The 12,455-nt window shown below is 43.2% G+C and overlaps 1 protein-coding gene across 1 annotated transcript in view; it reads left to right on the plus strand.

The window, feature by feature from the left end:
* Nucleotides 1–12,455, plus strand: part of ATP8A2 (ATPase phospholipid transporting 8A2) — a 498,496-nt gene that overhangs the window by 333,210 nt on the left and 152,831 nt on the right. The window contains exons 29-31 of the mRNA XM_034663775.1: nucleotides 3,448–3,509; nucleotides 3,935–3,991; nucleotides 5,402–5,509. Of these exons, the coding sequence (XP_034519666.1) occupies nucleotides 3,448–3,509; nucleotides 3,935–3,991; nucleotides 5,402–5,509 (227 nt within the window). The remainder of the gene's footprint in view (nucleotides 1–3,447; nucleotides 3,510–3,934; nucleotides 3,992–5,401; nucleotides 5,510–12,455) is intronic.

The raw sequence follows: 12,455 nt of genomic DNA on the forward strand, positions 1-12,455 counted from the left end.
GTTGTCACAGCTAGGGAGTGGGGATTCCTAGCATCCACTGGGTGGAGGCAGGGGTGCTGCCAAACGTTCAGCAATACACACAACAGTCCCGTGCAACAAAGAATTATCTGGAAAAATGTCAGCAGTGCCAAGGTTGAGAAACTCGGGACTGCTGCTGTGCAAACCTAACTCAGGTTTCAGGAGGTTGCTGCTGCCCCCTAGGTCTGTGCACTGCATTTACAACCTATGTTGCCCAGAATCTCTGTCACAGGAATCTAATCACCTGTCCTCCTTAATGCTCTCCTGGAAGTTCTTTCCCATTAGGTGTTGGTATTTCAAAGGAGTACGTTTTAATAATTTTTTTTTCCTCTTGGAATTTTCTTTTATTCTTTGGGATCCATTTTTCTAGCTTAGTAATGAAAACAAACCCTTATTTACAGTTTGTTACTAAGTGCATGACCTTTTTCATATCATTTGACTTCTCTTTGCTGCCCTTGTTTTCTCATCTGAAATATGCAGATAATAATACTATCTCATATAGTTGTTAGAATAGCAAAAGAGTATTACATATAGTATTATTACATATTAGTAACACTAATAACATGTAATACGTGAGTATTACATACATCACATACATTAGTAGGTATATGAATATAGGTAAAGTGCTCATAGAGTGAGTCATAGAATCACATGTTCTCTCTTTTCAATGTAGAATTTCTTATGATGCTTAACAATTTTCTCTTTATGTCCGTAAAATCAGACACACATTCTAAGCCCTTCATATTAGACAAATGCTTTGTATAGTTCATTTCTTTTAGTACCTGCATCAGTCAACATTTGAAACATTAGTACTAAAGGGAAATTCAAAAAGTTGTCAAACCATGATTGTGAACTTTGATTTTCAGTTTGGTCTCACACCCCTTCTAACTCTTGCATCCGGTCAGCGTTGACTGTTGACTCTGGACTCCTTTAGGGCTTTAGTGTAGGGAGAACTTCAGGACACTCAGGTCATTGTTCTCCATTCAGCAACATGGGCTGAGACTAGGAAAACCCCCTGAGATACACTGAACAGGAAGGAGATCTGAAACTCTCCAGCTTCTACCATTACACACCTGGGGCTGACATAGCAGCAAAGAATACAGCTCTTATCATAGAATTTACTATCTTAGGGGAACCTTGGTGATAATTCAATCATCATCATCTGTATCTAGTATAAAATCCCCATTTTAGAGATGTGGAAATAGACTTAGAACCGAACATTTTAAGGAACTAAATAATGGTAGAGCTGGAACAAGAGAGCAGGGCTGGAATATGGTCTTCTAACACTCATTGCTGGGATTTTTTCCCCCTCTAACCTGACTCCTTCTCACCACCTCATTTTCTTCTATATGCTTTTGTTCCTCTCTTAATAGCATCATGCTTCTTCATTATCTGTTCTTCCTATTGTGAATTTAAAATATCAATCACTCAGTACCAAGTTTTAATGTGTCACTCTTTTAATCAATATTCCTATATTAATATGATAAGAATCAGGTAAATAATATCACTGTTTACCTAGGTACTCAGGCAAAAACCTTCAATCACTCTTGATTCCTCATGTTCTTTTCCACCCCACGTCCAAATCCTAAATCCTATCATCTCTACCTTCAAAATACGTGCCAATTCCTACCACTTCTTTCCTCCTCCAGCATAGCCTCTCTGGCCTGCAATATCCAGTAGAACTTTGTGTGGCCATTGAAGGTTGAAACGTGACTAAGTGTGACTGAGGAACTGATTTTTTTAATAACAGCTTTATCAATACGTAATTTACATACCTTATAATCCACTCATTTAAAGGGTGCAGTTCTACAGTTTTTAATGTATCATATAATTGTGTGACTCTCACCTTAATGAATATTTGAGCATTTTCATTGCCCCCAAAAGAAACCCCATTAACTATGAGCCATTGCTTCCCATTCTGCTCCCCCCCAAAAAACTCCCACCTTCTGACAATCACTGGTCTACTTTCTGTCTCTGTAGATTTACCTCTTCCGAATAGTTCAAGAAGTGGAATCCTACAATAGATGGCCTTTTGTGACTGGCTTCTTTCACTTAGCACAAGATTTTCAAGGTTCACCCATGTTATAGCATGTTTCAGTGTTTCATTCCTCTTTGCTGCTCAAGAGTGGAAGAATAGGTGTTTTGAACTTTTGCCTTTCTTACCTTTTAATGAAATTCTGCCTAAGTTTCAAGTGTCTCTCCTAAATTTCCAGATCATTCCTTTGTAAGTCGGTGGCCATCTCTCTGTTCTCATTGGAGAACTCTTATGGTCCCGAACAGCAGTCCCTTACTTAGGTGTATAGCTAATACAGCCCGTTATGTCAGTGTGCAGTTCATCTTTCCTTATATCCACAAATACACCTATCTAGAATCAGGAGAAAGGCCATGCCCTGGAGCTCCATCTATGGCCTCACAATGACCAGATTCTGCCTATGATGCTACTTGGTCATTTGATGTTTTAGACAACTAAGCAGATCTTGAATCTTTAGTAACAGCCAGATTCCTCCACAAGCAGGTGTGTAAATCAGCTCAAATATGTGTGTATGGCAGCTACTGGGTTGGAAATTTGAACACAAAAATCCCTATACTACTCAGCCTGTTGGCCACAGATCTGAATTGGAGTATAAAAGGGAATAAAAGGAGATTAGCAGTGCTATCCAAAGAAACCATTCCTGATGCTGAAACAGGCTTTGACCCCTCAGCATAATAACCAGACTTTTCACGGCAGGCTAGCTGATGGAAGTTAGATAATTCTATTAGAGGTCAGCCTTAGTGATTGTTTTATACGTTGTAACAGTCATCCATAAAAGGAAAAAATGGAAGAGATAAGAAAATTAAAGCTTCAAAATCCTAGCTGTATTTCCTAGATGTCTCTCATTGGATTGTTTGCATTCTCCCAATTTATAGACTTCAGAAGTTCATGCAATTGCATATGAGAACATGAGTAGTGAATATCCCTCCAAATTCTCTGAGTTCAATAATTATGAATTGATTTGCACTCACGTAGTTATCTTCCTTTATTGGCCCATAGTTCTAATTTGTAAAAATTAAAAATAAACAGTAAAAGAACACTCAGAAAAAGTCTAATGCTGCTATTGATAAAGAGAGATTAGTATGTTCTTACTCTTCCCTTTGTTTAACCCAACAAAGGGAGATTTTAATCTTTATAAAAATGTAAATTTCAATGCAGATCAAGTGTTTGGTTCCGTTTGTTGGAAATGTGATTTTGTTTGTTTGCTTCATTTGGAAAAAATAGAAGATGAAAAAAATTCACAGTTAGAAAAAGGAGGCATTAGAATCAGAGATGATACAATTTTTGAAATTCCCTTAAAATTTAATAAATGTTTCTAAGTTCTGTTTTTATGTTCAGAACAAAACAGATCGCAGTGCTCTTCCCCAGAAGTTAGTAGTAACTTCTTTGTTTTTCAGATACTGCATTGGCCAGTGGCCATGCCACAGACTATTTATTTGTTGGAAATATTGTTTACACGGTAAGTTTATCTCTCTGTTTACGGAACTGTTCTTAAGTGGTGTATATGTGGGCTCTGTCTCTGGAAACCCTTTCTATAAGGCCTTCCTTCATATTAGTTTTAAATCTTTCAACTATATGGTTTAGATTCCTTAAGGCTCAAAATGGTTGTGAAATGCTTACCTCATTTCCTAGCGGAGATTTTGCAGAGTCAAGATTTCTGGGCAGGTGATTACCAGGTCACCCTGTTCTTCAAATGACAGTTTCACATTCATCTGTGAAAAAAGCAACACCGAAGAAGGTGATTTTGCCCAAATCTTTCTAAGCTAAGAAAACACAAAAGTCACTCTCACCGCCTCTGGAGGGGAGACTTGGGATTTCTCCTGGAAAGTAATAATAAGTCACCGAGGATAATATATTTTCCTCAATTCCTGTTTGTTTTCACAGTATGTTGTTGTCACTGTGTGTCTGAAAGCGGGTTTGGAGACCACAGCCTGGACTAAAGTAAGTTTTCTCTGAAGCTGTTTTACTATCCGCTATAGATATTTTGATGGCATGGATCTTTTTTTAAGCCTTGGGAAACCAATCAGCAGTATCTAGCTATCTCATTTAAATTTTGCATGTAAAAATTGCCGTTTGATCTGTATCAGGGCAAATTTGCAATCCACAGTTTTCTGATGATTCATTTGCTTGGCACTTCCCAACAGCTCTAAGCTATTAACAGTCCTCTCATTTCAAATGTATATGCACGTTGTAAAAAAAAAAAACAAAAAACAAAAAACAGAAAATACAGAAGGACAAAAAGGAGAATTTTTAATTTCCATAACTTCATGAACAAGAGACAGTTACTGTTAACACTTTTTTGGATAACATTACAGACTGTGTTCCCTGTGTATATTTTTAATAAGATAATGCTTTACAGAGCATATAATTTTGTGATCTTTTTTCAATTAAAAATAGATCATGAACATTTTCCACACCTTAAAGTATACTTCTACAAAATCTTTGTTCATGATTAAAGAACATTAAGTTTGATTGATATCCCGCCATTTAATCATTCCGCAATTTTAGACATTTTGGTGACGTGCCACATTTCAAGATCATAACCCGTGTTTCGTGTTTGTCTATCACTGCCATTTAAATAGGCTCCTATTTCTGTGCTGGGAAAATGAGGGAGGAGTTTGGAGATGCTTGTGGAAGTAGGGAATCCATCAGGTAACAATGGCAGTTAATTCAGACAAGAGGTGATGGTGGCTTGCCCTGGGCTCTTACAGGAGGAGGTAGTGAGAAATGGTCAGATTCCGGAAGTAGTATTTTTGAAAAGCTAACAGACTTTGATGATGGATTATATTATGGAGTGCGGAAGAAAGGAAGAAGTCAAAGGTTATCATATTCAGAGGACAAAGGAGCAAAAGCTGACAACTTAGCAGATGCTTAAAGGATTGTTAAGATGTAATATCGAGCCCAGATTTGTAAAAAGGTCTTTGGAAAATGAAAAGAATAATCAGAGTCTCAAAACAATAAGGAAGAACATCTTGTTCTTTTTGTCCATCTGGTGCTTTCTTACTGGATTAAGAAGAACTGGCCTATGTAGCTCCAAGTTGGAACAAACACTGGTGAGGACCAGCAAGGGTCCAGCTAAAACTGTGCGATGGATCTGGGAGAAAGTCCGCTGAGGCAGCAAAAGCACCTTGATCTTCAGGGTAGTTTGGGGCCGCCAGTTACTTAAATTCACTGTGTAACATTCTGAGACAACATAATTACAAGATGGCACTTTCTAATGACAGGTGACTAGTCAAACTGTTTCCATGAAGAAAGCTGGCCTGGACATAGGGGTTCTGCTGCAGGTGGGGTTCGGGTGGCTCTCCGGTGCCAGCAGAGAAGCCCTGCCTGAGTCTGTGTTTCCTTTTGCAGTTCAGTCATCTGGCTGTCTGGGGAAGCATGCTGATCTGGCTGGTGTTTTTTGGCGTCTACTCAACCATCTGGCCCACCATTCCCATTGCTCCAGATATGAAAGGACAGGTCAGTGCTCCTTATTGTGAGTGGGCTTTCCCTGTCTCATGACAATGATGCTTTCTGTGTGTGGGCTTTCTGTATCTCATGACACCGGTGAACTTTAGGAGAGGGTGGTATGGCCTGCTTCCATCAAAATTCATCAGGAGGGAAACAGACCAAATCAGAGAACCTGGAAGAGGTTGCCTTGTCCACAGAAATGGCATTTGAAATTTTAACTATTGGAGATTGTCAACTTAAATCTGCTGGCCTACCCGGCACGTCCATGTTTCCATAATGAATTGTGTATTAATTACACACAGTTCTGATGTGTCTAGGTAGTTCGTGGCCCCTGGAAAACTGGAGATGTTTTGAGTTGTTCACCATCCAATGATTATGTTGATGGTAGTCGTGAGGTTAAGTGTATTATTATGTTTTGATTATTAGTCACCTGTGAAAGAGAAATCTAACAACTCCATTAGCCAGATCATTGATTAACCAGAATATCTCATTGTTCATCTCTTGAATTAGAGAGGCTGAGATTGAAGACCTATTCACTCGTTTGAATTTTTTTACTATTTTCTTTCTTTTGTATTATCTTTACCCAGTGTTTGAGACTGAGCCATCAACAGTGACAAGCTGGATCATAGNTTCATCTCTTGAATTAGAGAGGCTGAGATTGAAGACCTATTCACTCGTTTGAATTTTTTTACTATTTTCTTTTCTTTTGTATTATCTTTACCCAGTGTTTGAGACTGAGCCATCAACAGTGACAAGCTGGATCATAGGACCCTATAGTATTAGGTCTGGAGAGGAGTTTGACAATTCCAGGTTCTGAACCACCTCATTTTACAAATTAAGTAGGCCCAGACACTCCAGGCTCACCCCACAGACCCCCATATTAGGGTCCGCCCATATCCAGCACTGCCCTAAGATCCCAACAAGTGGCTGCACCAGGCTCTGTGCTTTGGAGGCCTCTGAGCTGGCCGGCCTTGGCTGGGTATGTTCCTCTTCACAGGGTGAGAAGACCATGGTACACAGAACCAGAACTGTACTTCTAGTCTTTTCCCTGGGCTCCTAGGATCTCGAGTTGCCTTCTCCAATAGCCACAAAAGCCTACTTCCCAGGCCTGCTGGTCCTCTCCCCAGATCCAAGCTTTGTGAATACCCTTGGACCAAGGGACAGCTAATTGCAAGACACATGCATTGGGCCAGTTGGATATTTGCATCTATATACCCACCGCTCATGGTATGGAACAGAACCAAGGATGAGAAAAGAAGGCCTATGGGTCAGGGGCTTGCACTGGTGTTCTTGCCCCAAGAATGCATATCTTAGGACCAGGCCTGTGCACGGCACATGTGGCTACTATGTTAGCCTTGCTTCCTCTGCAGAAATATGCCCAAACTCCTGGGTCTACTCTCAATACACATGCAGCAGCTGTGTCATATGAGATAATCCAGGGGTGGCACTGCTTGCCTTGTTCCCTTGGCAAATCAGTAGCCGACATACCCCACGGTGTCCCAGACCTCCTCAAGTGCGGGTGCTGGGCGGGTCAGACATGTGCTACAGAAGTAGGCATGCGTGTCCCCTAATGCAGCTACACTGTAAGGAATGCGGACAAACCCGTAACACACTTTGCAGTTCTTTTCCAAACGCAAGTGATAGCGGAAATTATAGCACATTGAATGAATCAAGATTGTAGAGAATTTAAAGAAATCGGTTATATTTTAAAGCAACATGATTCATCCCCAAAAAACAAACCAAGACAAGTATTCACAACAACGATGATCACTTGGCAAGCGGTGGTGCCTAGAATATCTGCTTCTCGTTCTCGTCCTTCTGGGCAAGGGCAGGTGTGGCCTCCTGACTGTTTCTATCCGGGAATTTTACGGTGCAGAACAGCAGCCGATCGCTGCAGACAGTTTCTTAGGTGAGAGGAGAGTGACAGTTGGCAGAATGGAATCAGTCCATGTGTGACAGGCCAACAAAACCCATTCTCTCGGAAGCCCCTCCCAGGGCCCTCATCAGAGATGCTCTAGTGCGCCCCCTCTGTGTGCACTTGCAGCAGCAACTCCGGTGGGAGGTGCATGAGCTAGGCTGGTTCCTGACTCTCACCCCAAGCAACAAGTTACTTTCCAAGGGCAGAGAGGCCAGATCTGCCAAGCAGACACTACTAACGTGCCACGTAGTCACTATCCAAGTTGGACACTGGTCTGTGTGGTGTGAGGGCTCAGCTTATTGGTGAAATTTCTGTCAATGGGGACTTTTCCAACACATTTAACGAGGTATTCCTACCATCTGAAAGCAAAGAAATCATAATATCAAATCACATTTCACTTTGATATAATTTTTTTTTTTTTACTTTTTAAGTATTTTCTGTCATGCTAACTTTCTTGTTGGTTGGTTGGTTTGCATGAAGCAAATGACGTTTTGAAATCAAACATAGCTGGCTGAGACTGAGGTTCTCATTAGACGTTGAATGAGATGATTAATGTAGTTTTCATGTCACAGAACTTCTGAGTGGCTGTTCCGCTGTGTGTGTGAAGAGCTGTGTATGATCACTCGTCTTCCTCCAGGGGAGACCTCTTAGCAGGGACAGGGTGTCAGAAAACAGTGTCAGAACCAACCTAACACTCTTTCACCTGGTGTCTGCTGCCCAACGGTTTGTTCATTCTTTGAACACTTTTGAAGAAGCCCTTACATGGAGAGTGGCCAAAACTAGCCAGAGGTCTCCCAAAGACTTCTTGCTGCCTCAGAAGGAATTACAGGCTTTTGTGAAGAAAGATGGGAGCTGGGCTCAGGTACAGGCAGGAACAGGGCTCCTTGGGGGTACTATTGAAATTACGCCCTAGCCATGGTCATTCCTCAAATTCTCATATTGAGGCCCTAACCCCCAGTGTGATGGTATTTGGAGGTAGGGCCTTTGGGAAGTAATTAGGTCCTCAAGAGGATTAGTGCCCTTATAAGAAGGGGCTGGAGAGCTAGCTCACTTGTTTTCTAACTTGTTGAAGATACAATGAAAAGTTAGATGTCTGTGCCCAAAAGAGGGTCNTTACCCAGTGTTTGAGACTGAGCCATCAACAGTGACAAGCTGGATCATAGGACCCTATAGTATTAGGTCTGGAGAGGAGTTTGACAATTCCAGGTTCTGAACCACCTCATTTTACAAATTAAGTAGGCCCAGACACTCCAGGCTCACCCCACAGACCCCCATATTAGGGTCCGCCCATATCCAGCACTGCCCTAAGATCCCAACAAGTGGCTGCACCAGGCTCTGTGCTTTGGAGGCCTCTGAGCTGGCCGGCCTTGGCTGGGTATGTTCCTCTTCACAGGGTGAGAAGACCATGGTACACAGAACCAGAACTGTACTTCTAGTCTTTTCCCTGGGCTCCTAGGATCTCGAGTTGCCTTCTCCAATAGCCACAAAAGCCTACTTCCCAGGCCTGCTGGTCCTCTCCCCAGATCCAAGCTTTGTGAATACCCTTGGACCAAGGGACAGCTAATTGCAAGACACATGCATTGGGCCAGTTGGATATTTGCATCTATATACCCACCGCTCATGGTATGGAACAGAACCAAGGATGAGAAAAGAAGGCCTATGGGTCAGGGGCTTGCACTGGTGTTCTTGCCCCAAGAATGCATATCTTAGGACCAGGCCTGTGCACGGCACATGTGGCTACTATGTTAGCCTTGCTTCCTCTGCAGAAATATGCCCAAACTCCTGGGTCTACTCTCAATACACATGCAGCAGCTGTGTCATATGAGATAATCCAGGGGTGGCACCGCTTGCCTTGTTCCCTTGGCAAATCAGTAGCCGACATACCCCACGGTGTCCCAGACCTCCTCAAGTGCGGGTGCTGGGCGGGTCAGACATGTGCTACAGAAGTAGGCATGCGTGTCCCCTAATGCAGCTACACTGTAAGGAATGAGGACAAACCCGTAACACACTTTGCAGTTCTTTTCCAAACGCAAGTGATAGCGGAAATTATAGCACATTGAATGAATCAAGATTGTAGAGAATTTAAAGAAATCGGTTATATTTTAAAGCAACATGATTCATCCCCAAAAAACAAACCAAGACAAGTATTCACAACAACGATGATCACTTGGCAAGCGGTGGTGCCTAGAATATCTGCTTCTCGTTCTCGTCCTTCTGGGCAAGGGCAGGTGTGGCCTCCTGACTGTTTCTATCCGGGAATTTTACGGTGCAGAACAGCAGCCGATCGCTGCAGACAGTTTCTTAGGTGAGAGGAGAGTGACAGTTGGCAGAATGGAATCAGTCCATGTGTGACAGGCCAACAAAACCCATTCTCTCGGAAGCCCCTCCCAGGGCCCTCATCAGAGATGCTCTAGTGCGCCCCCTCTGTGTGCACTTGCAGCAGCAACTCCGGTGGGAGGTGCATGAGCTAGGCTGGTTCCTGACTCTCACCCCAAGCAACAAGTTACTTTCCAAGGGCAGAGAGGCCAGATCTGCCAAGCAGACACTACTAACGTGCCACGTAGTCACTATCCAAGTTGGACACTGGTCTGTGTGGTGTGAGGGCTCAGCTTATTGGTGAAATTTCTGTCAATGGGGACTTTTCCAACACATTTAACGAGGTATTCCTACCATCTGAAAGCAAAGAAATCATAATATCAAATCACATTTCACTTTGATATAATTTTTTTTTTTTTACTTTTTAAGTATTTTCTGTCATGCTAACTTTCTTGTTGGTTGGTTGGTTTGCATGAAGCAAATGACGTTTTGAAATCAAACATAGCTGGCTGAGACTGAGGTTCTCATTAGACGTTGAATGAGATGATTAATGTAGTTTTCATGTCACAGAACTTCTGAGTGGCTGTTCCGCTGTGTGTGTGAAGAGCTGTGTATGATCACTCGTCTTCCTCCAGGGGAGACCTCTTAGCAGGGACAGGGTGTCAGAAAACAGTGTCAGAACCAACCTAACACTCTTTCACCTGGTGTCTGCTGCCCAACGGTTTGTTCATTCTTTGAACACTTTTGAAGAAGCCCTTACATGGAGAGTGGCCAAAACTAGCCAGAGGTCTCCCAAAGACTTCTTGCTGCCTCAGAAGGAATTACAGGCTTTTGTGAAGAAAGATGGGAGCTGGGCTCAGGTACAGGCAGGAACAGGGCTCCTTGGGGGTACTATTGAAATTACGCCCTAGCCATGGTCATTNCAGCACTGCCCTAAGATCCCAACAAGTGGCTGCACCAGGCTCTGTGCTTTGGAGGCCTCTGAGCTGGCCGGCCTTGGCTGGGTATGTTCCTCTTCACAGGGTGAGAAGACCATGGTACACAGAACCAGAACTGTACTTCTAGTCTTTTCCCTGGGCTCCTAGGATCTCGAGTTGCCTTCTCCAATAGCCACAAAAGCCTACTTCCCAGGCCTGCTGGTCCTCTCCCCAGATCCAAGCTTTGTGAATACCCTTGGACCAAGGGACAGCTAATTGCAAGACACATGCATTGGGCCAGTTGGATATTTGCATCTATATACCCACCGCTCATGGTATGGAACAGAACCAAGGATGAGAAAAGAAGGCCTATGGGTCAGGGGCTTGCACTGGTGTTCTTGCCCCAAGAATGCATATCTTAGGACCAGGCCTGTGCACGGCACATGTGGCTACTATGTTAGCCTTGCTTCCTCTGCAGAAATATGCCCAAACTCCTGGGTCTACTCTCAATACACATGCAGCAGCTGTGTCATATGAGATAATCCAGGGGTGGCACCGCTTGCCTTGTTCCCTTGGCAAATCAGTAGCCGACATACCCCACGGTGTCCCAGACCTCCTCAAGTGCGGGTGCTGGGCGGGTCAGACATGTGCTACAGAAGTAGGCATGCGTGTCCCCTAATGCAGCTACACTGTAAGGAATGAGGACAAACCCGTAACACACTTTGCAGTTCTTTTCCAAACGCAAGTGATAGCGGAAATTATAGCACATTGAATGAATCAAGATTGTAGAGAATTTAAAGAAATCGGTTATATTTTAAAGCAACATGATTCATCCCCAAAAAACAAACCAAGACAAGTATTCACAACAACGATGATCACTTGGCAAGCGGTGGTGCCTAGAATATCTGCTTCTCGTTCTCGTCCTTCTGGGCAAGGGCAGGTGTGGCCTCCTGACTGTTTCTATCCGGGAATTTTACGGTGCAGAACAGCAGCCGATCGCTGCAGACAGTTTCTTAGGTGAGAGGAGAGTGACAGTTGGCAGAATGGAATCAGTCCATGTGTGACAGGCCAACAAAACCCATTCTCTCGGAAGCCCCTCCCAGGGCCCTCATCAGAGATGCTCTAGTGCGCCCCCTCTGTGTGCACTTGCAGCAGCAACTCCGGTGGGAGGTGCATGAGCTAGGCTGGTTCCTGACTCTCACCCCAAGCAACAAGTTACTTTCCAAGGGCAGAGAGGCCAGATCTGCCAAGCAGACACTACTAACGTGCCACGTAGTCACTATCCAAGTTGGACACTGGTCTGTGTGGTGTGAGGGCTCAGCTTATTGGTGAAATTTCTGTCAATGGGGACTTTTCCAACACATTTAACGAGGTATTCCTACCATCTGAAAGCAAAGAAATCATAATATCAAATCACATTTCACTTTGATATAATTTTTTTTTTTTTACTTTTTAAGTATTTTCTGTCATGCTAACTTTCTTGTTGGTTGGTTGGTTTGCATGAAGCAAATGACGTTTTGAAATCAAACATAGCTGGCTGAGACTGAGGTTCTCATTAGACGTTGAATGAGATGATTAATGTAGTTTTCATGTCACAGAACTTCTGAGTGGCTGTTCCGCTGTGTGTGTGAAGAGCTGTGTATGATCACTCGTCTTCCTCCAGGGGAGACCTCTTAGCAGGGACAGGGTGTCAGAAAACAGTGTCAGAACCAACCTAACACTCTTTCACCTGGTGTCTGCTGCCCAACGGTTTGTTCATTCTTTGAACACTTTTGAAGAAGCCCTTACATGGAGAGTGGCCAAA

Source organism: Ailuropoda melanoleuca, chromosome 7 (assembly GCF_002007445.2).
Source record: "Ailuropoda melanoleuca isolate Jingjing chromosome 7, ASM200744v2, whole genome shotgun sequence".
Taxonomy (NCBI): Eukaryota; Metazoa; Chordata; class Mammalia; order Carnivora; family Ursidae; genus Ailuropoda; species Ailuropoda melanoleuca.